A 27,284-nucleotide genomic window follows, 5' to 3' on the forward strand; every position below is an offset into this window, starting at 1 on the left:
TTATAAGAGGTGTTGACAAGCTGAAGGTACCGAGCTGTCTTTTTAAAAGACCAGCACACAGCTCGGGCACACATGTATACCCCACAAGACATGCCACCAGAGGTCTCTTCACAGTCCCCAACTCCAGAACAGACTATGGGAGACGCACAGTACTACATAGAGCCATGACTACATGGAACTCTATTCCTCATCAGGTAACTGTAGAACAGTAGAATCAGATATAAAAAACAGGTAAAAATATACCTTATGGAACAGTGGGGACTGTGAAATAACACAAACGTAGGCACAGACACATGCATACACACACATGATAACGTACGCACTTTACACACAGGTACACATGGATTTTGTGTTGTAGATACAGTGGGGCAAAAAAGTATTTAGTCAGCCACCAATTGTGCAAGTTCTCCCACTTAAAAAGATGAGAGAGGCCTGTAATTTTCATCATAGGTACACTTCAACTATGACAGACAAAATGAGAAAAAAAAATCGAGAAAATCACATTGTAGGATTTTTTATTAATTTATTTGCAAATTATGGCGGAAAATAAGTATTTGGTCACCTACAAACAAGCAAGATTTCTGGCTCTCACAGACCTAACTAACTTCTTCTTTAAGAGGCTCCTCTGTCCTCCACTCGTTACCTGTATTAATGGCACCTGTTTGAACTTGTTATCAGTATAAAAGACACTTGTCCACAACCTCAAACAGTCACACTCCAAACTCCTCTATGGCCAAGACCAAAGAGCTGTCAAAGGACACCAGAAACAAAATTGTAGACCTGCACCAGGCTGGGAAGACTGAATCTTCAATAGGTAGCTTGGTTTGAAGAAATCAACTGTGGGAGCAATTATTAGAAAATGGAAGACATACAAGACCACAGATAATCTCCCTCGATCTGGGGCTCCACGCAAGATCTCACCCAGTGGGGTCAAAATGATCACAAGAACGGTGAGCAAAAATCCCAGAACCACACGGGGGGACCTAGTGAATGACCTGCAGAGAGCTGGGACCAAAGTAACAAAGCCTACTATCAGCAAGGGCATTGAAGATGAAACGTGGCTGGGTCGATCAGCATGACAATGATCCCAAACACACCGCCCGGGCAACGAAGGAGTGGCTTCGTAAGAAGCATTTCAAGGTCCTGGAGTGGCCTAGCCAGTCTCCAGATCTCAACCCCATAGAAAATCTTTGGAGGGAGTTGAAAGTCCGTGTTGCCTAGCAACAGCCCCAAAACATCACTGCTCTAGAGGAGATCTGCATGGAGGAATGGGCCAAAATACCAGCAACAGTGTGTGAAAACCTTGTGAAAACGTTTGACCTCTGTCATTGCCAACAAAGGGTATATAACAAAGTATTGAGGTAAACTTTTGTTATTGACCAAATACTTATTTTCCACCATAATTTGCAAATAAATTCATAAAAAATCTTACAATGTGATTTTCTGGATTTTTTTCTTCTCATTTTGTCTGTCATAGTTGAAGTGTACCTATGATAAAAAATTACAGGCCTCTCTCATCTTTTTAAGTGGGAGAACTTGCACAATTGGTGGCTGACTAAATACATTTTTTGGCCCACTGTATGTGGTAGTGGAGTATGGGCCTGAGGGCACACACTTAGTGTATTGTGAATTCTGTAAAGAATGTATTGTAACGTTTTTAAACGCTGTGTTCTACTCCCTTCACAGAACAGCGCAAACTGTCTCTAACCAGAATAGGAGTGGGAGGCCCCTGTGCACAACTGAGCAAGAGGACAGTTTGCGCTGTTCCGACTCCGGGATGCTGGCCTTCTAGGCAGAGTTCCTCTGTCCAATGTCTGTGTTCTTTTGCCCATCTTAATCTTTAATTTTTATTGGCTAGTCTGATATATGGCTTTTTCTTTGCAACTCTGCCTAGAAGGCCAGCATTCTGGAGTTGCCTCTTCACTGTTGACTTTGAGACTGGTGTTTTGTGGGTACTATTTAATGAAGCTGCCAGTTGAGGACTTGTGAGGCGTCTGTTTCTCAAACTAGACACTTGTCCTCTTGCTCAGTTGTGCACCGAGGCCTCCCACTCCTCTTTCTATTCTGGTTAGGGCCAGTTTGCGCTGTTCTGTGAAGGGAGTAGAACACAGCGTTTAAAAACGTTACAATACATTCTTACCATACTGATGGTTTTTTCACAGAAAATGTTGCATAGCTATAGCGAATATGCCCACTCTGGTATTGGCACGTGCGCTCTAGCCAGCGGCTTGCAGATACAGTGCAGGTATATTGTAGCCTACTACATGATGAGATATTATGGACAAAAGTGCAAGATTATTTTTATTTGTCAAATAGTAGCCAAACATCGATCATCATGTCACCAGAATAAGACCCTTGATATTTATTGAAAGGAGCATGAAATAAGTTATGATGAAATAAGGTATGATGAAATAAGTTATGATGAAATAAGTTATGATGACTTTCATAAGGTGGTGAAAGTGCACAGTGATGAGGTTCATCACCCTGCACTTTCACCACCCTGTGAAGATCATCATAACTTATTTAATCTGTAGCCTAATAAACTGCATGCTTTCCTATGATGGGGTGACATTATTTTATTATACTGCCTTTTTCTCCCCAATTTTGCCATATCCAATTACTATCTTGTCTCATCGCTGCAATTCCTGAAAGGGCTCGGGAGAGGCGGAGGTCGGGTCATGCATTCTTCGAAATATGACCCCACAATCCACGCTCCTTAACACCCGACCGCTTAACCCTGAAGCTAGCCAACACAACACCATTCAACTGACAACCGAAGTCAACCTGCAGGCGCCCGGCCCGCCACAAGGAGTCGCTAGAGCGCGATGAGCCAAGTGAAGCCCCCCGGCCAAACCCTCCCCTAACCCGAACGACGCTGGGCCAATTGTGCGCCGCCCTATGGGACTCCCGGTTACGGCCGGTTGTGACACAGTCTGGGTCTGTAGTGACGCTTCAAGCACTGCGATGCAGAAATCTGGTTATTGTCAAACAATTTTGAGGATGCTGGAATTATATTTTGGAGGAATGTGCGCATGCCTACAGGAGACTTTTGAAGTAGCCTAATCAGATTAAAACATTGTGACTGGTTGTGTTTATGCCACATATTATGGTAATTCCTTTTAAAAAGTTAAATGATAAATATTTTGACTGTATTGAAGCGTTAGGTTCTAGGTGTCAAAGGAATAGCCGCTCAGATTGGAGAGGAGGCAGAGCATGTGTTAAGCTTTCCTGAATAACTGGGCCTGCGGGGAGTATGTGGTCACATTATTATAGGATGACTTGGGAGAGTGATGATCTGCAACAGACAGCGCATTCAGTATCAGAAGTAAAAATACAGCTAGACTGGAGTGCTTCTGTGCCTTTATCGACCTTATAAACTGTCGAGAGTCGACCCACAACTGATCCAAATCGAATTAAACATTGAAATCACAGGCTTTCGCGCCGTTATTCAAATGACATTTTCACTGCAGAATTTTGCACTCATTATTCATTGCAATTATTCATTGTTGTAGGCTAGTCTATGTCAGACAATTGTATTTCCCCTAAACACGATCAATAAGGGAGAATTTTGAGCTGTGTGTCTCATATCTTCACTCTTCTTTCATGTGCAATGGTGCACCTGGCCTCTCCGCTGTCTATCAGCTATTTGTTCTTGAGATTCATATGACAAATTGAGGCAGATTTTAGGTGAGGTATGATTACTAGTTAGCCTATTGCAGGTCTGGACAAACGATCCATCTACTACTATTTTATTCGTAAATCTCACTCAGATATCATATTCAAAACTGCACATTTTTCTCTCTGCCCCATGGCAAAATGAGTAGAATTGCAGCAAACTTTCTCTAAAACAAACATTTTCTCTACGCCCCATAGCAAAATGTGTAGAATTAAATTAACTCTAAAATGTACATGTTTTCTCTCCGCTGTCAAGAGGGGGACTGCTAAAATGTTTTGCTCGCTACAACATTTTGATTAGGCCCCTCAAAAGGCTGATTGCATGACACACTGTATAAATCCACAGTAATGTGCATAGGAATGCAAATGAGAGGGAAGTCCGTGTGGAGGTTTCGGTGGAATTGTGAATGGTTTCAAAGGCCTCATCTGGTGGTCACAACCATGAAGTAAAAGCCGTGAAGCTTTGTCATCTTCTTGGTGAAACTGAATATACTCACGTCCCTTGTAAGTTTGCAGAGGCTATTTCAGGCATCAGGATGACTTCCATAGGTTGGTGTAGATATGATCATAAAGTCGGGCATTGGATAGGACTCGAGTTTGTCCTACTTTTGTCAGTTTCTTTATTAAGTGACAACTAGGTGCTTTTGTCCTAACGGAAGATATTGTATACCATTTTTGTGCGGTGTGCAATCTGCTGAAGCAGTACTACAATCCAGAACATAAACATGATGTTCACAGTGGTCTAATTTGTTTTCCCTGGGGCACTCAACACGGATCAGTATTTATTAAAAACCCAGGGTCCTCTGCACTATTATATTATCATGCACACCTTAATGTCCTCCTCAATGAATAAGCAGATGGCGTTGCCGTGGCGACTTGGTGCCTGTCATTCTAATGTTGTGTCCTTGGTGGAGGAGAGTTTGTGTAACTTTGTTATTTTCCCAGAACACAGACAGACCACGGCCTGGCCAAAACAACCCACTCTGGGGATAGAGACTGTCTGAAACAGATTATATTTAAAAAAAATAGATGTGCACTGTCCGCTTGGCTTTTTTTGGTTGGGTTGCCATGGAAACTACAGTAAGGATCCATCCCTAAATTATCGTGAAAGAGTGGCCGCGTGTCTTCTGAGACGTTTTTGATGTCCAGTTAACAATTCATACAGAGAGAGAGAGAGAGAGAGAGAGAGAGAGACTGATCCAAATAAAAGGGACATGAAAGCATTGTAGTGCATTTATCTAGCTACTTTGCATCTTCCAATATTTGGTCATATTAGATATGAGTTTTTATTGTGTAAACCAGAGAAGTGGGCCTATAAAAACATTCCAAAGAGCACCAACATGTCTACATAAATTTCAATCAGATATTTATTGAAGTTACATTATAGGGTTCAGATGGAAAAAAAGACAGTGGCTTTTATGATGCTGTTTTGCAAACCACATTTGGCATTGAAAGGTTTTTAGGCTGCAATGTCCTGAATAACCTTGCTGCCCATTCTTTGGTTATGCCAGTGTATTTCTAAATGGTAAAAAACAGTAAATCTCTGTCGTCATCTGATATACAATTTAAACAAACTTCTACTGCACGCCATGACTTTGGATAGACTTTGGATACACCAGTATATAGACAAACCAAGCTGGATTAGATATCTCAACTATAACACCAGGCACAGGGACTACAGTACTAACGATCACACAATGACACATTTGTTGGTTCAGCTGGTCTTCCTTGCATTCTTCTTCTTTGGTGTCTGCTTTTTGGCAGAGGGCTCTGGCTGTTTTGGGGGCTCTGGCTGGACTGGTGCTTCTACTTGAGCTGGAACCTGTACTGGTTCTTCTACCAGTGAGGGAGCCTGTACTGGTTCTTCTACCAGTGAGGGAGCCTGTACTGGTGCTTCTACCTGTGAGGGAGCCTGTGCTGGTTTTTCTACCTGTGAGAGAGCCTGTGCTAGTGCTTCTACCTGTGAGGGAACCTGTACTGGTGCTTCTACCTGTGAGGGAGCCTGTACTGGTGCTTCTACCTGTGAGGGAGCCTGTACTGGTTCTTCTAACAGTGAGGGAGCCTGTGCTGGTTTTTCTACCTGTGAGAGAGCCTGTGCTAGTGCTTCTACCTGTGAGGGAGCCTGTGCTGGTGCTTCTACCTGTGAGAGAGCCTGTGCTAGTGCTTCTACCTGTGAGGGAGCCTGTGCTGGTGCCTCTACTTGAGCTGGAGCCTGTGCTGGTGCTTCTACCTGTGAGGGAGCCTGTGCTGGTGCTTCTACCTGTGAGGGAGCCTGTGCTGGTGCTTCTACCTGCGAGGGAGCCTGTCCTGGTTCTTCTACCTCTGAGAGAGCCTGTGCTGGTGCTTCTATCTGTGATGGAGCCTGTGCTGGTGCCTTTGCATGTGCTGGTTCTTCTGCCTTTGCTGGTGCCTCTATCTGTACTTGTGCTGAGGCCTGTGTTGGTTCAGAGATGTTCTGGGTCTCAGCCGGTTCTGTAGACTCTGGCTCTTCCTCGCTGTCAGAGTCATCGTCATCATTGTCTCCTGTTGACGGGGCCAGTAGAGAGGCGGCGAACTCCGCCAGCCTGTTCTGCTCAGCTCTCAGACGGGCCATCTCCTCTGTCATCTCTGGCTCCTCAACAATATCCATGAGGCTGTGGACTGGTTCAGGGGCCTGCTCCTGTGTCTCGTCCTTGGGTGTCCCCTCGGGGGCATTAGGGGTTTGACGGATGCCTTTGATCTTGGAATAAAGAATCTTCCTCTCATCCTGGAGTGCTCGGCAGAGCCTCTCCAGCTTGTCAATCTTCACAACGAACATCTCATACTCATTCTCCTTCAGAGTCCTCTGTGGGAAAAGAGAGTGAATCAGAGAGTCAGGGACACTGTTGTTCATGCAGTTAAACTGTAGGCCGCCATTGTAAATAAGAATTTGTTTTTAACTTACTTTCCTAGTTAAATAAAGGTAAAATACATTTTTACAAATTCAATTAAATAAACTTGTTGTAGCTCATTTGAATAAAGGCTCTCTTTTTTATGTGTTACAGATAAGTAGTTACCTCTTCAATCATCTCAGAGAGAGCCTTGTTAGTGCTCTCAAATCTGGTCTTCCAAACAGTTGACTCTTTGTCTAGTTTCTTCATCTTCTTTGTCATCTATGAAGCAAAATGTTTGTTGGGTTAAAACGTATCTGAAAATAAATGTAACCTTCATCGTTTTGAACATGTTTGATAGAAGCTTCTATCCCTCCAGAAAATAGTTGTTTTCTCATTTCAGGATGATGCTGACCTTATATCACCTCCGAGCACTTGGCCCTAAAAATACACTGTATATTGTAAGGAACAATGATTTTATTTTAAGGATGCCAAATACCTTCTCCATTTCATTTTTGAAGCTGGCATACACATCGTTGCTCTTAGACAACGTAGTCTGGAACTCTTCAAACTTCTGGGAGTACAGAACAAGCTGCAGAGAAACAGAGAAATTGATTTCAGGAGATTGCATGTTGACTTCACATGTAGCAATAATATGCATCTATTCACCCCGGGAACAATCAGATCTATGATTTTAACATAATTTCACACCAGAAACAAATGTTCTAAACTTTAGAGGGAGATGAGAGAGAGAAAGAGCCAGGGGGGGGGGGGGGGGGGGGGGGGGGGGGGGGGGTTCAGCAAACATTTGGTAATTCATGAGGGGGCTGACAATTCTTTTCCTCTGTGTATATTTTCCCCGGGAACAAATAAGCACTTCCAATAAGGTCACTTATTGTTGGTATGCCTTGCCAGGCAGTCTGTCCAGCTAGAGTTAACAGGCTAATCTCTGGAGGCCCTCAGGGGAAAGCAGTATTGCAGACACAGTCAGTCTCCAATATTCAAACATGTCTCTGCAAGCCACCCTGTTAAACTGAGATCAACTGTCCATATTTTGAAGCTACTGGTTTGGCAGAAAAGCAAAACAAATGACTTGACACACTTTATAAAAGAGCTAAGGCTTTTGAATGAATATGTTTTGTATTTCAGATCAGTTTCTGTCTGAAGGCTGACTCGGCCATTTCTTTGTGTGATCTAAATCTGTCTGTTACTGGACAGAGAAATTAACATTCCCCGTAAATTAGATTGGAAATGTGACATGGCTTGCTACAAATATGTAATGAATCGTATGGGTACTGAAATGCAATATTAACTTAATTTATCTTTTCATTTTACTTTGTCATTTGATTTAGTTGGGAGCCAGGCTAAGGTTTCTATTGAGAAAACTGAAGGCTTTACATAATGGCAAGGTTTCTCTGCAATTAATTATAACCATATCAACTGTCAGCGATAAATGCTGTTCCGTTGGATTCATAAATTATTTCTGTATGATTTATCATTTATTAACATGGTGTGTGTCAGCCCAACTAATTTCATTGTATAATTTGCTTGCACCCAAACAATGATTGTACCACATCCAATAAACATAGCAATTGTAATTTTATCATAATTTTCAAATGGAATAATCAATGGTACTGGAGTATGCACTCAATGTTCCAACAGAAAAACAGTGCTGCATTGCATTGATGCAATCATCACCTTTATCGACTCCATGTCACATTAATTGCAAAGCAAGAGTTTTTTTGTATCCCCATGATGCAGTGGGTCATGCTGCTGGTTCAGGGAGAGGAAGTTGCTCTTGCCTTGCCTGCTCTATCATGGGAATTATGACTGCTCTCTGTGCTGGTTTGACCGTGTACAAAAAAAAAAATTGTGTACAGTAGCTCAGCTAACAGGTGTTCCTTCCTTTCATATTAAATGCTATGTACATTAAGCCATATAGTTAGTTATAAGAGAGGAGAAATACGATTTGGGATTACTCTCAAATGAGGGGGTCACTTTGCCAATGTTTGGGATGATATTGAAGGGCTTTAGATCCCAATGGACAAATACACAGAAATAGATTAGTTGTCTTTTAAAGGTCCAGTGCAGTCAAACATCTGTTTCCCTGTGTTTTGTATCATATTGTACAACAGCTGATGAAACTAACACTGTAAAAGTGTGAAAATATGTTATCAGCGTTATTTCCTAATAGTTGCTGGTTGAAAATACAATCTACACAGGACCTTCTAATCAACAGGTTTTGCATAGGTGGAGTTTTGGCTTGCCTGGTGACATCGCCAGGTGCTTTAAGTTAATTTAGGCAAATAACAGAGAGAGTTCCAAAACTCTCCGCCAACAACAGCTAGTTTTCAGATTACATATGCCTCCCACGCCCCACGCAGATCACTCTCAAAAATTCTTGCTTGAGATTTTACCATTTTAATGGAAAAGTTTTACAGTAAGGTACTTAACTGTAACCGAGAAATTATTTGATATTAAGATAAAAAATGTATGCATTGGGCCTTTAAAACACATTGAGCAATCCAGAGGACCTTAATGGGACTGTGCTTGCCTTTGGTAGGCTTGGACCTGAAAGAAATGGTTTGAATAAGAGTGCTTGGCACCATATTGGATATATTCACCTGAGCCTGCATGACTGTCTCCTGCTCTCTCAGAAGTTTAGCTTGTAGTTTCCACTCAGCTGCGTGTACCAGTAACTGGTTAAAAACAAAACACACGCAAAGCACAAATGTACCTTTTTCTTCAACTGCAACTCTTGCTCCTTCAATGTGTAGCATTTCTTTGTTTTGTCAATTGCCTCCCTAAGCAGCTAACAACAGAGACAGTGGATGGTTACAATACTCATTTGTGTGAGCATCACATGCACAGTAAGACTTATTGGTTGTATACTTGAAAGTAAACCAGAATTAAAATGTAAGGCAAATGATTCTCAACTATATTGACATTGCTTTACAGTACGCTGTGGGTAAGGTCAGTAAAAGTTGGTTAAAGTATAGTAACTCACATATTCCTTCTCTCTCTTGTGCTTCTCATCAGCCTCCTGCAGCTGTGCGTGGGCTTGCTCCAGTTTGGCATCAGACAGTTTCTGCTGCAGGTCGTGGTGCTTGAAGATCTTCTCCAAGCTCTGAGTGATAGACAAGGTGAGATTGGACACTTTGGTTTGAGAAGGGCCTCTGAGACATTCTGTACAGGTTATGACTCATCAATTAGGATACATTTCACACTTTTTTGTCTAGCTAAAAGCCACCACCGCTACCCTATGTCTGTCTATGAGAAATGGTCATAAATGTGTGCCTTGATACGTAATTAAGACCATTGTTGTTTGCCTTACAGTATTTCATTGGGAAGTTCAGACACTTTTTATGATGCCAAGGAGAACAGACAAAATAGTGGGTGGAGAACCAATTAAAACCTGTGACTTACTGAATTACTGTTTCACATTTATCGGGGGAGTGAATGGTTTAAAGTATTGTCTTTATCGGGATTTTTATTATTATTATTATTATCATCAGGGCACACATTCTGATGAGAATACTGACCCAAGATGAGTTCAATTGCGGAAAATAATTGTTTCTATACATATTGTTTATTTTGCGCGTAAGACTAATCTATTTTCTTTACTATGGGAAATAGCCATATGCATAAACAGTGTGGCATAATCCACAAGTTTCCTGCCAAAAAGAGCAGAGTTAATTTATGTCCATCAGCATTTAGCCAACTATCAAAGTTCAACTTGTATCCATTTTATGTCATAATTGCAATGTAGGATCTAATCACATATTTTAATAAGACACTTTAGATGTTATTTGGATATCAAATAATCATGTCTTTTTGACACTTAAGTGTGGTGTCAGGAAAACAACCTCTCACTCAACGTCAACAAAACAAAGGAGATGATCGAGGACTTGATCGAGGAAACAGCAGATGGAGCACCCCCCTATCCACATCGAAGGGACAGCAGTGGAGAAGGTGGAAAGTTCCTGAGCATACACATCACAGACAAACTGAAATGGTCCACCCACACAGACAGTGTGGTGAAGAAGGCGCCAGAGCGCCTCTTCAACCTCCGGAGACTGAATTTTTTTTGCTTGTCATCCAAAACTCTGATACAATTTTACAGATGCACTATCGAGAGCATCCTGTCGGGCTGTATCACAGCCTGGTATAGCAACTGCATCGCCCTCAACTGCAAGGCTCTCCAGAGGGTGGTGCGGTCTACACAACGCATCACCGGGTGCAAACTACCTGCCCTCCATGACACCTACAGAACCTGATGTCACAGGAAGGCCAAAAAGATCAACAAGGACAACAACCACCCGAGCCATTGCCTGTTCACACCGCTATCATCCAGAAGGCGAGGTCAGTACAGGTGCATCAAAGCTGGGACCGAGAGATTGAAAAACAGCTTCTATCTCAAGGCCATCAGACTGCTAAACAGCAATCGCTAACTCAGAGAGGCTGCTGCCTGCATTGAGACCCAGACACTTTAATAAATGGATCACTAGTCACTTTAAACAATTCCACTTTAAATAATGCCACTTTAATAATGTTTACATATCTTACATTACTCATATCACATGTATATACTGTATTTTATACCATCTATTTTACTATGCCTATGCACTTTTACACTTTACCAATGCCGCTCGGCCATTGCTCATCTATATACTATATGTACATATTCTCATTCATTGTGTATTAGGTAGTTGTTGGGGAATTGTTAGATTACTTGTTAGATATCACGGCACCATCAAACTAGTAGCACAAGCATTTCGCTACACTCGCACTAACCATGTGTATGTATACAATTTGATTTGAAGTGTTTATACTGACTACAACCAGCAGATGGCACTCAAGACAAATTATTAGAAACTCACAAGTTTAAAAAAAAGTAAAAAATAAGAAATGTAAATCTTCTTATGTTTTACCACACCAGCTGCAGCTGTGTGTGGGCAGCAGAAGTGGTGCAACAGCCTCAGTGGCAACCAACTGCATGACAGATCCTGTTTTTCGTGCGTCACTTTAGGCTTGTCATTTTCCTGGTGTATTGTTGTGTGATTACATATGACATGCTATAGTGTTATTCAATGAGCGCCCTTGGCTGGCTATATCTCTGACTGTTGATGTGCGTAGGGAGCAATAATACCTCTAAGTGTCTCTGAGTGTCTTTATTCAAAGATCTGACTCAATTATTTTGTCACAGCTATCTCACTAAACATGACGTAGAAGTGTCTACTTCCTGTATAGACTTTTGTTCCTTTTGGGGACAGATGAATTATGATCAATAACAGCTTTGGTTATCAAATGACTCCATGACTGGAGCCTGCATGCATGGTGTTAGTAGGCCAGGGATTTTATTTAACTCGGAAAGACAGTTAAGAACAAATTCTTATTTACATTGACAGCCTAGGAACAGTGGGTTAACACTGTTACTGGCCCAACACTCTTACCACTAGGCGGCCTGCCACCCCAATGAGAGTGTACAGACATATAACAGTGAGGTTAAGGTTACGTATTCCTGTTGTGTACCTCCTCTCTCTGCTCGTACTGGCTGATGATGTGTTTGAGTTTGTCTGCCAGGTTGGCGTTCTCCAAACACAGCTTGTTGTTGCGGTTACTGTGCTGCTCGATCTGAGCCTGGATGTCTGTCAGTGTGCTCTGGAAGTGAGTGGTGATCTCCCTGCGCTTCTCCTCGTCCTCACGACAACGAGCTAGGGTCTCCTCCTGAGAGATTAAGGGAGGTAGAGAGGGACAAGGAAGGGAGAGAGAGAGAGAAAGAGAGTGGGAGAAGGCGGGAGGGGGGGAGAGAGCGGGAGAGAGAGAGAGACATTCAGAAGCAGGGGCGGATTGGCTATCTGGCATTTCGGGCAAATGCCAGGTGGGCTGGTTCATTTCTGTCCCAGTGGGCCTGTCTAACTTTTTTTTTTTTTTTCCGCAAAATGATAATTATCTGGCTAATAATGGTGGCCTCAAGGAAAATAATTGGCCAGTTTGGGTGTTTCAGGGAAAAGAATGGGCTGGTGTGTTAGAAATGCCAATGCCAATAACGTACCCTCAATACAAATTGAGGGTACGTTATGTTTAGGGTAATTTAGACCATATTTCTAATGATAATGGATCAGGAGCTATTGCTCCCACAGACATCCTGTTTGACTGTTTAGGCTTGTATTTCTGTTTTGCCTACTTTTTTCCCTTATCTCTCCTTTTTTCTTCATTAGCCACCCTAATTCATCAAGTCTGCAAACTTAAATGTAAAGGTCTGAAGGGGTAAATGGTTATTTATTTAATTCTCAATACCTTAAAACTTCTAGGGCTAGGCGTCCCTACAGCGGGACACCTGTCGACAACTTCCGGTGAAATTGGAGGGCGCGCAATTCAAATAAATAATCAAAAAATTATGGGAATTAAACATCTAGGTACATACAAGTGTCTTATATCAGTTAAAAGTTTAAATGATTAATAATCTAACCGCATTGTCCGATTTACAATAGGCTTTACAGCGAAAGCATGCCATGTGATTGTTTGAGGATGGCGCCCCACATCAAAATATTTTTCAAACAGCACAGGCTTCGTAAAATCACAAATAACGATTAAATATTCACTTTTATTCAATATTCAATCGTTATTTATATCCCAAAAAAATCAGTTTAGTTGGCGCCATCGATTTGAGTAATCCACTCATTCAACATGCAGAGAAAGGAATCCAAAAAAACTAACGCTAAACTTTGTTGAAACAAGTCAAACTATGTTTCTATTTAATCCTCAGGTACCCTAAAATATTATTAAACTATAATATTTCATACGAAAAGAAGTATGTTCAATAGAAAAGCAAAGTTAACAAGTGCGCGTCCTCTTCGTCGCGCGCCACCAGACTGATTTCCAACTCTGACTCCCAGTACCAAAACTCAAAATTCTTCCTCATTTGGGAACAAACAAGCCTGAAACCTTGAACAAAGACTGCAATTCCTATGGCTTCCACTAGATATCAACAATCTGGGAGCTGGAATTGCGTAGGACTCATAACTTTCCATTGAAAGAGCATGGGCTCTCTTTGGATTTTCTCCTACCACATCAATTGTGTTATAGTCTCATACATTATTTGAACATTTCTACAAACTTTAGAGTGTTTTCTATCCAAAGGTACCAATTATATGCACATCCTGGCTTCTGGGCCTGAGTAACAGGCAGTTTACTTTGGGCACGTCGGTCAGACAGGAAGTGGAGAAAAATAGACCCTAGCCTGAAGAAGTTTTGAGACCAAAAAATATGTTGCTTAAGAGATTTCATAGGTATGCTGCAATACTGTAAAGGCATCAGCATGCTTCAGTTCGGCTGGTGCCTAGCCAAACTCGGCTAGCCAAACTGAACAAGTGTGCTTGCATACTCCCTTAAAAAACCCTCACTTGAAAAATAAGAAAAAAGCAGCAATAGTACTGTTTTTCCATTTTGAGACACCATAGCCAATATATGCTTCCTGAAAATAGTTTGAATTAATCTAACATAACTCAAGAAATATGTCATTAATTTTGACGTTTTTGCTAAATAGATCTTAGTCGCGTTTGGTGCAGTATTTTTCAATTAAAAAAATTGCATGAAAACAAGTCATCTCTCATTGAATGACAACAAAGACTTTATTGAGGAACCCCTACTGTTGACCAATCACCGACGAAGGGGCGTAGACTTCGGTTCCAAACTTCGGCTTGCCTCCAGAAAAATGTTGTGTGCCACCAAAACCCGCTTTTTTTTCACATCCATGGGCTTATTAACACTAAAGAAAACAATTACATTATTAATAAAAACATTATTTTTGTTTTAACAATGGCAGTGCTAGCTATTCTCTATTGGAATTTGAAAGGCCGAAACTGTCTTATTAAACATTCCAGTTTTCTTGATATCCTAGCAAGAAATCATGTTGATACAGCAATGCAACACACTTGATTCAAAAGGACGGACATAGAAAAGAGAACCATTTGTTCAAACTGACTGCTTTTTCATAAGCCCCAAACATAACTAAAGGTGTAATCATTACGATACATAAGAAACTAAAAATGATCATCTTGGTTAAAGGCGGAGACCAAGAATGCATTATTACTTTATTTATGGATAGAAAATTGCCTTTATTAATGTGTATGCTCCAAATTCATATGATCCTATGATTTTTGATTCTCTGAACAGCATATTGTTAGAACTTAATTCCATCTGGTTATTGGGACAGACATGAATGCCATTTTGGACATGTGGGACAACTTTAATAAGACCAAATACACAATCCATATGCAATCAAGGCTCTCCAGCATATACTCTCTGATTAGAATCTCATTGATGTCTGGTGAGTTCATCATTTTAAAACAAAAGAGTACAATTCAGAGGGGTTGGGTTAAATGCGAATGACACATTTCAGTTGTACAACGGACTAGGTTTCCTTTCTACTGAAACAGTCAAAAATCATTCTCACAAATTGATTTCATACAATTATCTGCACCTGTATTTTCTTTAATTAAGAAAATGGACATTAGACATATGCGCTTGTCTGACCACCACGCTTACTACTGCCAACTTCAAATTTCTGAATCCCCTAAAAGAGCCACAAGATGGAGTTTCAACATTTCAGTACTACAAAAGCCTACATTCTGTGATCAATTTGAAATTGAACAAAATTCATAACGATGTATACAAATTCAGTCGATGACCCCTGGATTCTATGGGATACCACCAAAGGTTTTATTAAAAGAATGCAACCGCATTTGTATCTGGGTTAAATAAATCACAATTAAAGGAAATGTATTTGGAAATGTTGTGTTAGAATGTTTTCAACAAACACTCTTTTCAGACCAGGTAGCTATTACGCTTTCCAAAGTCAAGACAAAACTGCATTTATTGATACGACGGAGAGCAGAATTTGCCATCCATCAAATAACACTCAACCATTACTTCCATGATAATCATCCCAGTCGTTTACTGGCCAACAAGCTACGCAGTCATGATCAATTAGCTGATATAGCAACTATTGCATCTAAAACAGGGGAATTATGATCAGAACTCAGATTAATCCATCACAGATTCTCCCGCTTCTATAAAGAACTGTACACCCCTGATTTTAAATCTACACCAAGCAAGACTAAGTAATTTATAAAATAATGAAGAACTCTTCTTCTCTCATCAGAGGAAACCACCTCACTGGGAGCACAAATCTCTATCAATGAACTCAAAGGAGCATTGGATATCATGAATAAAGGCTAATCACCTGGATGGGACAGTATTCCTCCTGGGGTCTATTTAAAATGTTGGAATCAATTAGGTCCACTATTGCTCAAAATTATTAATACAGCCATTCACAAAGGTTAATTTGGGAGAAATGTGTATACAGCACTAATTTAGCTTTTATTTAAAAAAGGTAAGGATGCCACCCAGTGTTCTCACTATTGCTCCCTTTCCTTGATACACACATATATTAAACTGTTTTCTAAAATGTTGTTGTCCCATCTCGAGACTTACCCAAATTGGTTCAAAGCGAGTTTGTTAAAAAGTGTTTATCCTCAGATAACCTCTGTCGACTATTACATATCTTAGATGGTTCATCAGAAACAACAGCTCCTTGGGCTGTATTATCTCTCGACGCAGAAAAAGCTTTTGATAGACTAGAATGGTCATATCTCTGGTCTGTCTTGGAACATATGGGAATTGGCTCCAATTTCATTAATATGATTAAAATACTATATGCCAATCCCTCAGCCATAGTTATAACAGACATCATTAGAAGCAGCAGACAAGCAGTCTCTACCCAAATCATCCCTACTGCCTCTCAAGACTCCAATGGATGACTCCATTTCTACTTATGGAATCCCAATTGTTTTAAATATTTGGGAAAATATAAATTTCCTTCCTTAGATAAAACCATTGCCAGAACTTTAACAGAACGCTCAAATCAATTCAATCCAACCTCAGTAGATGGAATAATATCCCAGTTTCTTTAACTGACAGAATATCTATTGTCAAAATGAATATATTGCCAAGGCTGAATTTCTGTAGTTCAATGCTTCCCATGGCTTCTCCTTCTGGTAATTGGGATACAATTCACAGTGCTGTTTCAAAATGTATATGGGAAGGTAAATGGTCCCGGATACAATTAACACATTTACAAAGAGGGAAATACGTAGGAGGACTATCCGTACCAAACTGTAAATTGTATTTCCAGGTACTAGCATTTCGCCCCATCTGCAAAATTGAAAAAAAAAATGTAACTGGAATCAAAATGGCATGCCCATACTCTAATATGTTACAATAATGCCTTGCGATCTGGAGGGTGGCCTTTTGCATCCCCCCAATGGTCCAAATATGGAATTTGTACCCTTATCAATATCATGGATGGTAATGATTTGAGATCATTCTAAGATTTGAACGACACACACATTACCAGGCAACTCCTTATTTTCTATCTTTACAACTATGGAAAGCCAACTACCATCCAATGATGGGATTTATAAATAAAGTATCTGTGCTCCCGAAAGGACTGATCTCCATAATATGTATTATTATGTATTATTATTATTATTCTGAGATAGCCATTACAAAACCATAGTCCACAAATCTCATTGAATCTCAACCACCTTTTGGCATCCCGTAATCTGAACCAACAATTTATACATTTTAAGTTTGTTCACAGACTGTATTTAACACCAAGGAAACATTTTACGATTAAATTGGCACCAACTCCCTATCTGTTCCCTGCGTCCCCTACATCAGGTAGGCACATTCCTTCATATGATGTGGGAGTGCCCTGCAGTTGAATGCTTCTGGGGCAAAGTTACAAAATGAATTTCGAAGTGCATGAATTTAAATATTCAATGCTTTGCTTCTATTATGTTACTTAACGATGATAGTCCCTTGAATCTCTCCATCAATCAGAGAAGATTACTGCTGGCAGACAGCACTCACTCTCTCCCATTTAACCAGTGGATACAGTTACTACTAGATGTTATAATATCAGAATTATCGACAGCGAAAATGAATGGTGCTAGTCAAGGAACAACTGAGGCCTGGACAAATATACGTGACTCTGTAAAGAACAATATAATGCGCTGGGGTTTTATATGTAGGTATTTCTTTGATTGTTTTTTGGTACCTGTAAACCCCACTCAAAAAAAATTAACTAAATAAAAAATGTGTCAAAAAAAACATTCAGTTGCTAGGGTCAGGATTGTGAAATGCCAGTTTCCAGACTTAGCTTACTGAGAAGTGAACCAAGCATTGCCAGAGTTTCTATCTTAAGACATGTCTGTTTATTTGACTGTGTTTGCAAATGACACAGGCATAAGCTCCAACATGGGAAATGTACTGTAGCGCAATTACACCCACCGATAAGTGCAGAAATACAGAGCTCTTACAACTAAAGGAGCAAAGCACATTAATGGCAAGCCTCCTCAGACTCTCGCTTACATCATGAGCTACCAGATGACAAGACATGATCTTCCACTTTCAACAGCTGTCCCATTCCAATTCAGATGAGCACATTTTGATTTACTTTTGTTAGCATGTAGGATTCTTGTTCAGATATTTGTCTATTGTTTGTTTGATTGATTTAGGATGTATAAAGAGCTGGCTATTTACACAAATCTGCATATTAATCGATTATACCCAACAGTCAAATGATCATCCTAATTCTACTTTAACTCTGATTTCCTCTATATCTTGAAATGTGAAGATGTTAGAAGGAGCAGAAAGAGATGGGTCAAGGCATTAGAGCCTCTTTCTCTCGCCTTTGATTTATAGTCGAAGAGCAGATGCCACAAAAGCCCAATGAAACCATCCTTCTTGTCAGAGAGCCGCGTCACCGGTGCCCTGTGTCTGAGGGGTCTCCTCTCTGAGTGGGAATCACACACGCACGCACGCACGCACGCACGCACACACACACACACACACACACACACACACACACACACACACACACACACACACACACACGCACACGCACACGCACACACACACACACACACAGCCTTGTGGCGGTGAGAGACGAGAGAGGGAGAGCGACATGGAGTCCAATTACCTCCCAAGGGGAGCAGAACAGGAGATTCAATACGTCCCAGAGATTGTGTAAGGGTTGCACAATAGATAGGACACTGATCCAGTAAAAAGGGACTATTTGTTTACAGATCATTGAGCATTATGCCATTGACTTATAGGGTGATTTATGATTCATAAACAAATCAAATGGCCAAACAGTGTACATAATTATTGGCTGTGAATCAAAGGATAAGTGAATAGCGGTTTCATTTATGTTGATTAAGGCATAAACTTTATCAATACCTAGAGTTTAGCTGAAGAGGTTTCACCTTTTGAGAGGATGAACAGCAGTGGCAATGTGTCAACTCACAATAGAAAGCTTTCATTGTGCTAAACCTGTGACCTTTGCTAAAATTAGGTAGTGCCATTGGTCATGCTCTTTCTGTGAAATGTTACACACGAGCCACTTATAATGGGATGACTAAACATACCGTATGTCAATCTATTATTTATAGATGTAACAGGACACTCACCCATGTAAGGCCTAATTGAGATATGACCCCCTCACATTGAGATCCCTCTGACTCAGGGTAGAGAGTCAAGGCGTTTTGGGAGTGGCGCCTTCAAGCATCCAACTTTTCGAATGACAATACCAGTAGAATGTATTTTTTAAGCACATTTCTACAGTGGGGTAAAGACATTTGAATTCAATCACTTTTTGACAGCACCCCTTTAATTTGAATGAAACCTTCCATACGTATTTGCCCATGCCAAACCATTCAAGAGATAAAGCTGCTCAAAGTTCACCTATGTTGCATATCCCACCATACGATGAGACATCCATGTCTTCCTCATTGGAAAATAGATTGATTGAAAAACTTTTTTTTAAATATACATTTTGTCATATTTTTTAACTTTAACGTCATTTTTTTTTTTTTAATTGGAAACTCAGATTTTTCATATTTACAGATGTTGTAGTCTGCCATCAGTTGAGACACAACATGCTTTTGAATACAGGGTGGCTGATAAATTTACTAAAATTTGAATAAAATCGAAATTACAACTTTCAAATGGTACCACAAAGATGGGTAGATGTCAACACATCAGATAATGTAGCCTTGAACGCAAATATGTGTGGTTTAAATTATACTGTCAATCCTCCATAGGAAACCTATTGAAATCATAGAAATATAGATTTAAGTTGAAATTGGACGGTGGGTGGGTGGACTGGTGGCTATCTTTGTGGTTGTAATTAGAAGTTACAATTTCAATTCAATTTCAATGGTGTACCAGCTAAATTACAGTGGTCTGAAGGGATATATCCATTCTATTAATTATATTTCTATGAATGAAATGACACCCGAGAGCATGTTGTGTCTCAACCGATCAGCACAACACAAAAACCTCAGATGACGTAAAGTAGGGTCAAAGCAAAAACAAATATGTAGAACAAATATTAGAACAATTTTATTTTTAAAGAAATTATAAAAAATAGTTTGACAACCCTGTTTGTAGGTGTGTAGGTGTGATATCAAACTCAACCGTTGATCTTTTGGATGTCTCATGGTATGGTGGGGTATGCAAAATGGGTCAACTTTGAACACCTTTATCTCCTGAATGTTTTGGCAAAAGTCACTATCTGACCTCTTCTTCCATTGGCAAACATGTACGAAAAGTTTTGTTTAAATCAAAAGGGATGCTGTCAAAAAGTGATTGAATTCAAATGGATTCATCCAACGAGTATAGTTGACAGGCATTGACAGTAACATTTTCACTCTCCTGCATTTGATGTCTTATTTCCCTCATCAAGTCTATTTGAGTTTCAATACTCACAGCTACCACCAGCAAGACATTAATAGAAACTTGATGGGCAATGGGCTTTTTCCATTAATGCACCAGTGTGTCGCCAGTAATTATGTTAATGTGAGCTCTAGTGTTATTTTTTGGGGAACTGTGTTTCCATATAGCTAGGGCTGTAACGTGTGCGCTGAGAGTCGGGAAGCAAGTTCAGGGAGTGAGTGTTCTAAAAAATAAACGTAATATCATACAAAACAAGAAAACACAAACAACACAGACATGACACAGAAACAGAAACAATTACGCCTGGGGTGTCACATCTGCTCCTGCCACACCCCCTAGTGGTCATCCGGTGTCTGCTTGACCTGCAGCCATTCCCCCAGTACACTCTCCCCCCCCTCCCTTTCTGCTTGTGTGGTTGGAGACAGGTGTGCTGAAGTCAGAGCAGATCCCTACCAGCTACAACTCGTTCCATTATCAAGACCTCTACAAATACTCAGTTCTGCCACTTCCACTCTGCCAGATCGTAATCTCTGCTCAGTCAGTTTAAGCTTCTAGCCATTATTATTATTCAAGATCCTGTTACCCTGCTGTACCTGCTTCCCTGATTGACGCTGTTTATCCTCTCACTGCAGTTTTGCCGCCCTGATTCTGTCTCCTGTTCCACATCTCACCACCATGCTACTCTGTTCTGGACTCAACTCACCATCACTCCCTTGGATTCCCCTCTGGACCTGTTTACCCTGTCCCAACCTAGCTCACTCCAACCTCAGCCTCCACATCTGGTTTCCCACAACTCATCCAACTTCCCTGTACTTCTGCACTTCATCTCTCCCTGTTACAATAAATATCTTGGTTCATTCATCCTTGTTTTCTAGTCTGAGTCTGCTCTTGGGTTCCTCTGTGCTGCTCCGCTTAACATGGGGAAGGAACCAAAGGGAGTGACATATATAGGGAAGGTAATCAGGGAAGTGATGGAGTCCAGGTGAGTCTGATGACACGCAGGTGCGCGTAACGATGGTGACAGGTGTGTGCCGTAATGAGCAGCCTGGTGACCTAGAGGCCAGAGAGGGAGCACACATGACAAGGGTTGACACTAGGGAGTTTTGAAGAGCAGAATTAACAATCTCTGCAACATCAGGACAGTTATTTGTGAGAAGGTGTTAACTGTGACATTCAACAATCTAGGGTTGGCTGAGGTTGAGCTGTAGCAGAGTGGGTGTGTGCAGTTAAAATTGACAAAAGAAACACATTTATTTCCACAAGGCTGTGGGGTGAGACAGGGATGTAGTATGAGCCCCACCATCTTAAACATATATATCAACGAATTGGCGAGGGCACTAGAACAGTTTGCAGCACCTGGCCTCACCCTGCTAGAATCTGAAGTCAAATGTCTACTGTTTGCTGATCTGGTGCTTCTGTCCCCAACCAGGGAGGGCATACAGCAGCACCTAGATCTTCTGCACAGATTCTGTCAGACCTGGGCCCTGACAGTAAATCTCAGCAAGACAAAAATAATAGTGTTCCAAAAAAGGTCCACTTGCCAGGACCACAAATTCAATCTAGACATCGTTGCCCTAGAGCACATAAACAATATCTACCTCGGCATAAACATCAGCACCGCAGGTAACTTCCACAAAGCTGTGAACGATTTGAGAGACTAGATAAGAAGGGCCTTCTACGCCATCAAAAGGAACATAAAATTCAACATCAAAATCCAGGAAAGAGCTGTTAAAATCTACAACCACCTAAAAGTAAGCGATTCTCACACCTTTCATAACAAAGCCACCCCCTACAGAGAGATTAACCTAGAGAAGAGCCCCCTAAGCAAGATGGTCCTGGGGCTCTATTCACAAACAGACCTCACAGAGCCCCAGGATAGCAACAAAAACATAATTAGACATAACCAAATCATGAGAAAACAAAAAGATAATTACGTGACACATTGGAAAGAATTTACCAAAAAACAGAGCAAACTGGAATGCTATTTGGCCCTAAGCAGAGTACACAGTGGTAGAATACAGAACCACAGTGACTGATCCAAAACTAAGGAAAGCTTTGACTATGTACAGACTTAGTGAGCATAACCTTTCTATTGAGAGGCCACCGTAGGCAGACATGGCTCTCAAGAGAAGACAGGCCATGTGCACACTGCCCACAAAATGAGGTGAAAACTGAGCTGCACTTCCTAACCTCCTGCCAAATATATGATCATATTAGAGACACGTATTTCCCTAAGATTACACAGACCCACAAAGAATTTGAAAACCAATTAAATTTGGATAAACTTCCATATCTATTGGTGTGAAGTATCACAGTCTGCCATCACAGCAGCAAGATTTGTGACCTGTTGCCACAAGAAAAGGGCAACCTGTCACAGATCCCTCCGGAACTTTCATTACGCACACCTGGCCCCTATTCCCAGTGATTAGTAATTGTATAAGTGTGTCCTTGGTTTACCATTGTCCTGTCGATTATTGTTACAATGTGACTACCTGTGCGGTGTGTTTTGGCTTTCGTGCCATTGTGGATTGCGCAGATGATTACGGGTCTCGTCCCATGTGATAATCATTGTGCATTTGTGTTATTTATTTGAGGTACTCCTCGCTCTTTTGTTTGGGTTTCTACCCTGTGTTTTGTATAGTGTTTGTTTGGTCTTCGTCTCCATGCCTTTACATGGCACGCCGTAATTTGGGTGCAATAAATAAACCTTATTACGCATTCTGGTGCCTGTCTCCCAAATCATTCATACCAATGTGACACAACCAGAGAAGATTTATTTTTCCTTTTGTATTTTAACTATTTGCACATCGTTACCTTACCATATTATGACTTTTGAAAATGTCTCTATTACTTTGAAACTTTTGTGAGTGTAATGTTCTATTGTTTATTTCACTTTTGTTTATTATCTATTTCACTTGCTTTGGCATGTAAACCTATTTCCCTTTCCAATAAAGCACTTTCAATTCAATTCAATTGAATTGTGGTACGTAATCTTGCTTGAGGCCTGATTCATGATTTCTTTCAGAGCTAATGCCTATAGGCTTTAGCTCAATGGTCTAACATAGTCTTACGTCATGTGGATAACCTGGGTTCAAAACCTAGTTGGTCTTATGAACACCCACCCCGACGGTGTTGAACCCATAATGTTGAGTAGATTAGTGTAATGTGGAGTTAGACTGGTCTGTGAGAAACCACCTCAAGGGTCTTGAGCCCATTATGTTGATTAGATTAGTGTAGTGTTAATTGAAGCTGAGCTGAGCAGTGAGCAGTGATCACACACCTTGAGGGTCTTGTTGTGCCTCTGGAGCTCCCTGCAGAGGCCCTCCAGTTTGCTGCGGGCCAGGATGGCTCTGCTGTGCTCGTACTGGAGCTGGTCCCTCTCCTTCCCCACGTGGCCCTGCTTCTTCTGCAGGAACCTCAGCTGCTTCTGTTCCCCACGACGCTCCTCCAGCTGTGGACCGTGCAGACAGATGTGCTATATATATTACACTGGATCACAGCCTCTGCCCTCTGTACAGACTTGGGCTCTTTAAGCTGCTTTTGGCTAACAACCGGCTAGGTGACTAAAAGCAGAAAAAATGCCCGAAGAGGATTTGGTATGGCTGGGTGGGTGTATATGGATGAGTATATATTTGTTTAATCTCGACACCCAACATCTGTTTATACGTTCTGTTTCCTTTTCCTGATGATACTATGAACTGTATATTAGGATAGCCTAAGGAACTATCCATTTGTTAAACATGAAACTGACTGCGAGAGCCGATGTCTTTGATAATATTATTCATAATGCATAGTGTTCTTGATATCTCTGTCGAGGAATTAGAGAGCCATGTTATAGCTAGCTGTATCACATGGCATATGACCTTGTGTTCGGATTCGCTTTTGCTGCCGGAGGCGAAGAATATTTAGGTCATCACGGTATGAGGCTGAACCCCTTCCAAGATCTCACCAGGCACTCTCTGTTTTCCCCGTTGATTCATTTGTGTGTTTTTATTTGTTTCCTTTTAACTTTCCCTCGTCTGTTTTATTGCCGCTGGTTACTGCTGTGCTGAAGGACTCTACTCTCTGGTGTGCTGATAGAGGGGAGAAGAGAACACTCACCAGTTCGGCATACTTCTTGAGGAGAGCATCCAATTTCTCCTGTGGTGTGTGCAGCTTGTTCAAACTTTGCATTAGTAGCGTGCCCTCCTTTCCTGTGTGGATAGAGATAAATCATGTAATGTTTGTTTCTGTAGGACTGATATTAAAAAAAAGAAGGATGGAAAAAGCCCACCAGGGATCATTCTATAAATTTCTTCAAAATAAATACTCTTCTGAAGCCATTTCCTCAGCATGAAAGCCATTGCTTCTTGACAAGTATGGCTTTGGAAAAGCAAATCAAATCAAATTCCTGAAAATGTGCAAGGAAGATGTTAATAACCCTCCGTTGCTGGCCCGGTTTCATATTGTGGCAAAGAAACCAACTGTCTGCTGTTGGTTAGAAAATGCATGTTTGTGTTGCTTCTGCCCAGGACTTGTGTAACCTGTCCTCAAAACAGAATCTGACCATGGGGCACAACATTGCTGTCATGGTAAGATACAGTAACAGCATGACTCTGCTATTTAGTCTACTCTTCCCTTTGTGAAAATGTGATGATGAATGGGATTAAGTGTAAACTGACATGCACTTTGTCTTAGATTGGAAGGGAAGTTGTTCAATTATTTCCTCTGGACTCTCTCATCAGCACACTGCTCTGTCTTTGCCCTCACAGCAACTGCTGTCAAACAACAGATTACAGCACAGCTGTGTCGAAAAACAAAGCCATTCTCGAGTGAAGACTTGACTGTATGTTTTCAATAGAAATCACTGTGGATGTTGTCTTTAAAAGCAAAACTGCACAATACAAATAATGCATGAGAGAAACAAAACAAAACAGTGACACTAAAACCACTCACCTAAGGCTTTCAGCAACTTCTTTGTATCCTTGTCTGTGCTGGCATCCTTGGTGGCTGTGACTTCATCACCTTGCTCTCTGCTGGCCTCCTCGTCCACCTCCTCCGTTTCCAGGACGATGCACTGTTTCTCCATCAGGCTGGCTGCGGAGCCATAGGTGTTGATGATCTCCTCCAGCTGACGACCAAACTCCTCCATGGGGTCCATGTGCTGGGCCTCCTGGGCCTGGGGTGGAGGGACCTGGGTCTCTGTGGTGACTGGGGACTGTGGTGGAGTCACTCTGGTCTGGGCTGGAATGACCTCTGCAGCAGACTGGACATTGGTCTCCATTTTCACAGATGTGGCTGAGAGGGGACGGAGATGTTAGATACTAGTACCCATGTGGCAGATACATAGAAACAGTGTAAAACAAACAAACGGAAAAATATACTAATCAATGGTACCTGTGTACCACCTGCCATCTACATCTATAACCAAATCGCCAAACTGCAATATATTTTTGATAGACTAAAATGTCAACAATATTTGAAAGAAATCTCATATATTTAATGTCTAATGTTTACTCTGATGTTCAAGCTCCTGTTCATCCTCATACTAGTTAGAGTTTTACTTCCAAGCAAAGTAACTTTCAGTCTGATGCATGTGGTACAAATCACTAGGGGTGGTGAAAAATAGCACAAAACCCAGTAGCCTGTCAGGAGTCAGGACACAATACCACTGTGAGGATTTAAATCTGCCCTGTCACAAATAGACATCAGACCCACCAGGCTCCCTTCCCACTTCTCCCTTTCATTTAATATGGAATGAACTTAAAGTATCCAGAGGTTGTTTATCCCCCAGCTCTATTGCAACATGATTGCCCCCTGCTTATCAGGATAAAATGATCCCTAGTCCCCCTCTGCAGCCCTCTTCCCCCCTCCCTGCTTCCAGCGGGCAGGCACATGGCACCTGTTATGAGGCTTCACTCTATTTTAGGAGCCTCTAAATATGGTCAAGCTATTTCGTATTCTAGACACGTATCTACTGATGTCAATGACTGTGCTTTTACGTAGAAGTGAGAAAAACAGAGTTGACATTTTGTTCTGAATGTCTGCATTCATTCTTGGTTAGCTGTTATAACACCTGATGAGATTACACATATTTTCTAAACGACCGTGTGTTTCAGTTGATCATTTGGAACAGCTAATCACCTCCTCTGATAATGTTGAATTAAGAACGCACATCAAAAAACACTTGTCATCAGTGTTTGAATAATTTAGTGTGACTTCAGGCCAAATCAACTTGGCAGAAAACTTCCTCACCAACACAATGCACAACTATGGTACAGAACATTTATCATTACACATGTCGCACTAGCACAACACATTTGTCACTATGGCTTGACAGTAACGCCAAGAAACTTTGTCACCACATATCATGAAGCAGGTTTAAAAAAATGTTTTACCAACCATCATCTCTAAACAGTCCAGTAACACTTAGCACTAAGACCAACAGAAACTCAAACTTAACGTGTCATTTCTGTACCTGAAAAGTGTGTAAAATAGTATGGGACAGCCACTTACCAGGTCCAGCGGGGAGAGAGAAGTGAAATGGGTCCAACAGGACTCTGGTGACTGAGACAACAACTGTGACAGGCAAGCCCCTTAAAATAACTTCCTGCAACTCAACTCGGCTCACACCAAGAGGATGTCGGCCCATCGAGGGGTGGGGGGGTACAATAATAGCCTTTCTGATCAGGCTTTCCAGGAGGGCAGCGCCGAGGACCACCCTTGACTGTCCTTTCTGGAATCTCCAGGGGCTGTTTTTAAATAAATGTTTGGTGTAGGTTTACAGTACACGTTTAGATTGTCTGATTATTATACCTCTTGTTTAGGGCACAGAGTTTTTCCTGACCATATCACATGACTACGAAATACTCTGGACCCTGGATAGCTTATAAGTAGCGCCCAGTTTTTTTCTGGTCATGTCATGTGGCCAGGATAACCCCCTGGCCCTAGTTAAAGCTCATGTTGTGTTGTGAC

At 41.2% G+C, this 27,284-nt stretch overlaps 1 protein-coding gene across 3 annotated transcripts; it reads right to left on the reverse strand.

The window, feature by feature from the left end:
- Positions 1–5,018: 5,018 nt before the first annotated feature.
- LOC110522238 (alpha-taxilin) lies at positions 5,019–26,950 on the reverse strand. 3 transcript variants are annotated; one of them, XM_036975802.1, is made up of 11 exons: positions 26,826–26,949; positions 25,266–25,607; positions 24,432–24,523; positions 23,611–23,781; positions 12,057–12,251; positions 9,532–9,651; positions 9,262–9,336; positions 7,024–7,116; positions 6,711–6,806; positions 5,846–6,499; positions 5,019–5,815 (listed from the first exon to the last, which is right to left on the reverse strand). In XM_036975802.1, the coding sequence occupies exons 2-11, from the start codon at positions 25,591–25,593 to the stop codon at positions 5,390–5,392; spliced, it is 2,250 nt and encodes a 749-aa protein (XP_036831697.1). In that variant the 5' UTR covers positions 25,594–25,607; positions 26,826–26,949; the 3' UTR covers positions 5,019–5,389. The 3 variants fall into 3 exon arrangements, with proteins under 3 accessions (XP_036831697.1, XP_021456138.2, XP_036831696.1); XM_021600463.2 differs by having other exon boundaries at positions 5,019–6,499; positions 26,826–26,950; XM_036975801.1 differs by lacking the exon at positions 26,826–26,949 and adding an exon at positions 26,028–26,047 and having other exon boundaries at positions 5,019–6,499.
- Positions 26,951–27,284: the final 334 nt, after the last annotated feature.

Source organism: Oncorhynchus mykiss, chromosome 4, assembly GCF_013265735.2.
Source record: "Oncorhynchus mykiss isolate Arlee chromosome 4, USDA_OmykA_1.1, whole genome shotgun sequence".
Taxonomy (NCBI): domain Eukaryota; kingdom Metazoa; phylum Chordata; class Actinopteri; order Salmoniformes; family Salmonidae; genus Oncorhynchus; species Oncorhynchus mykiss.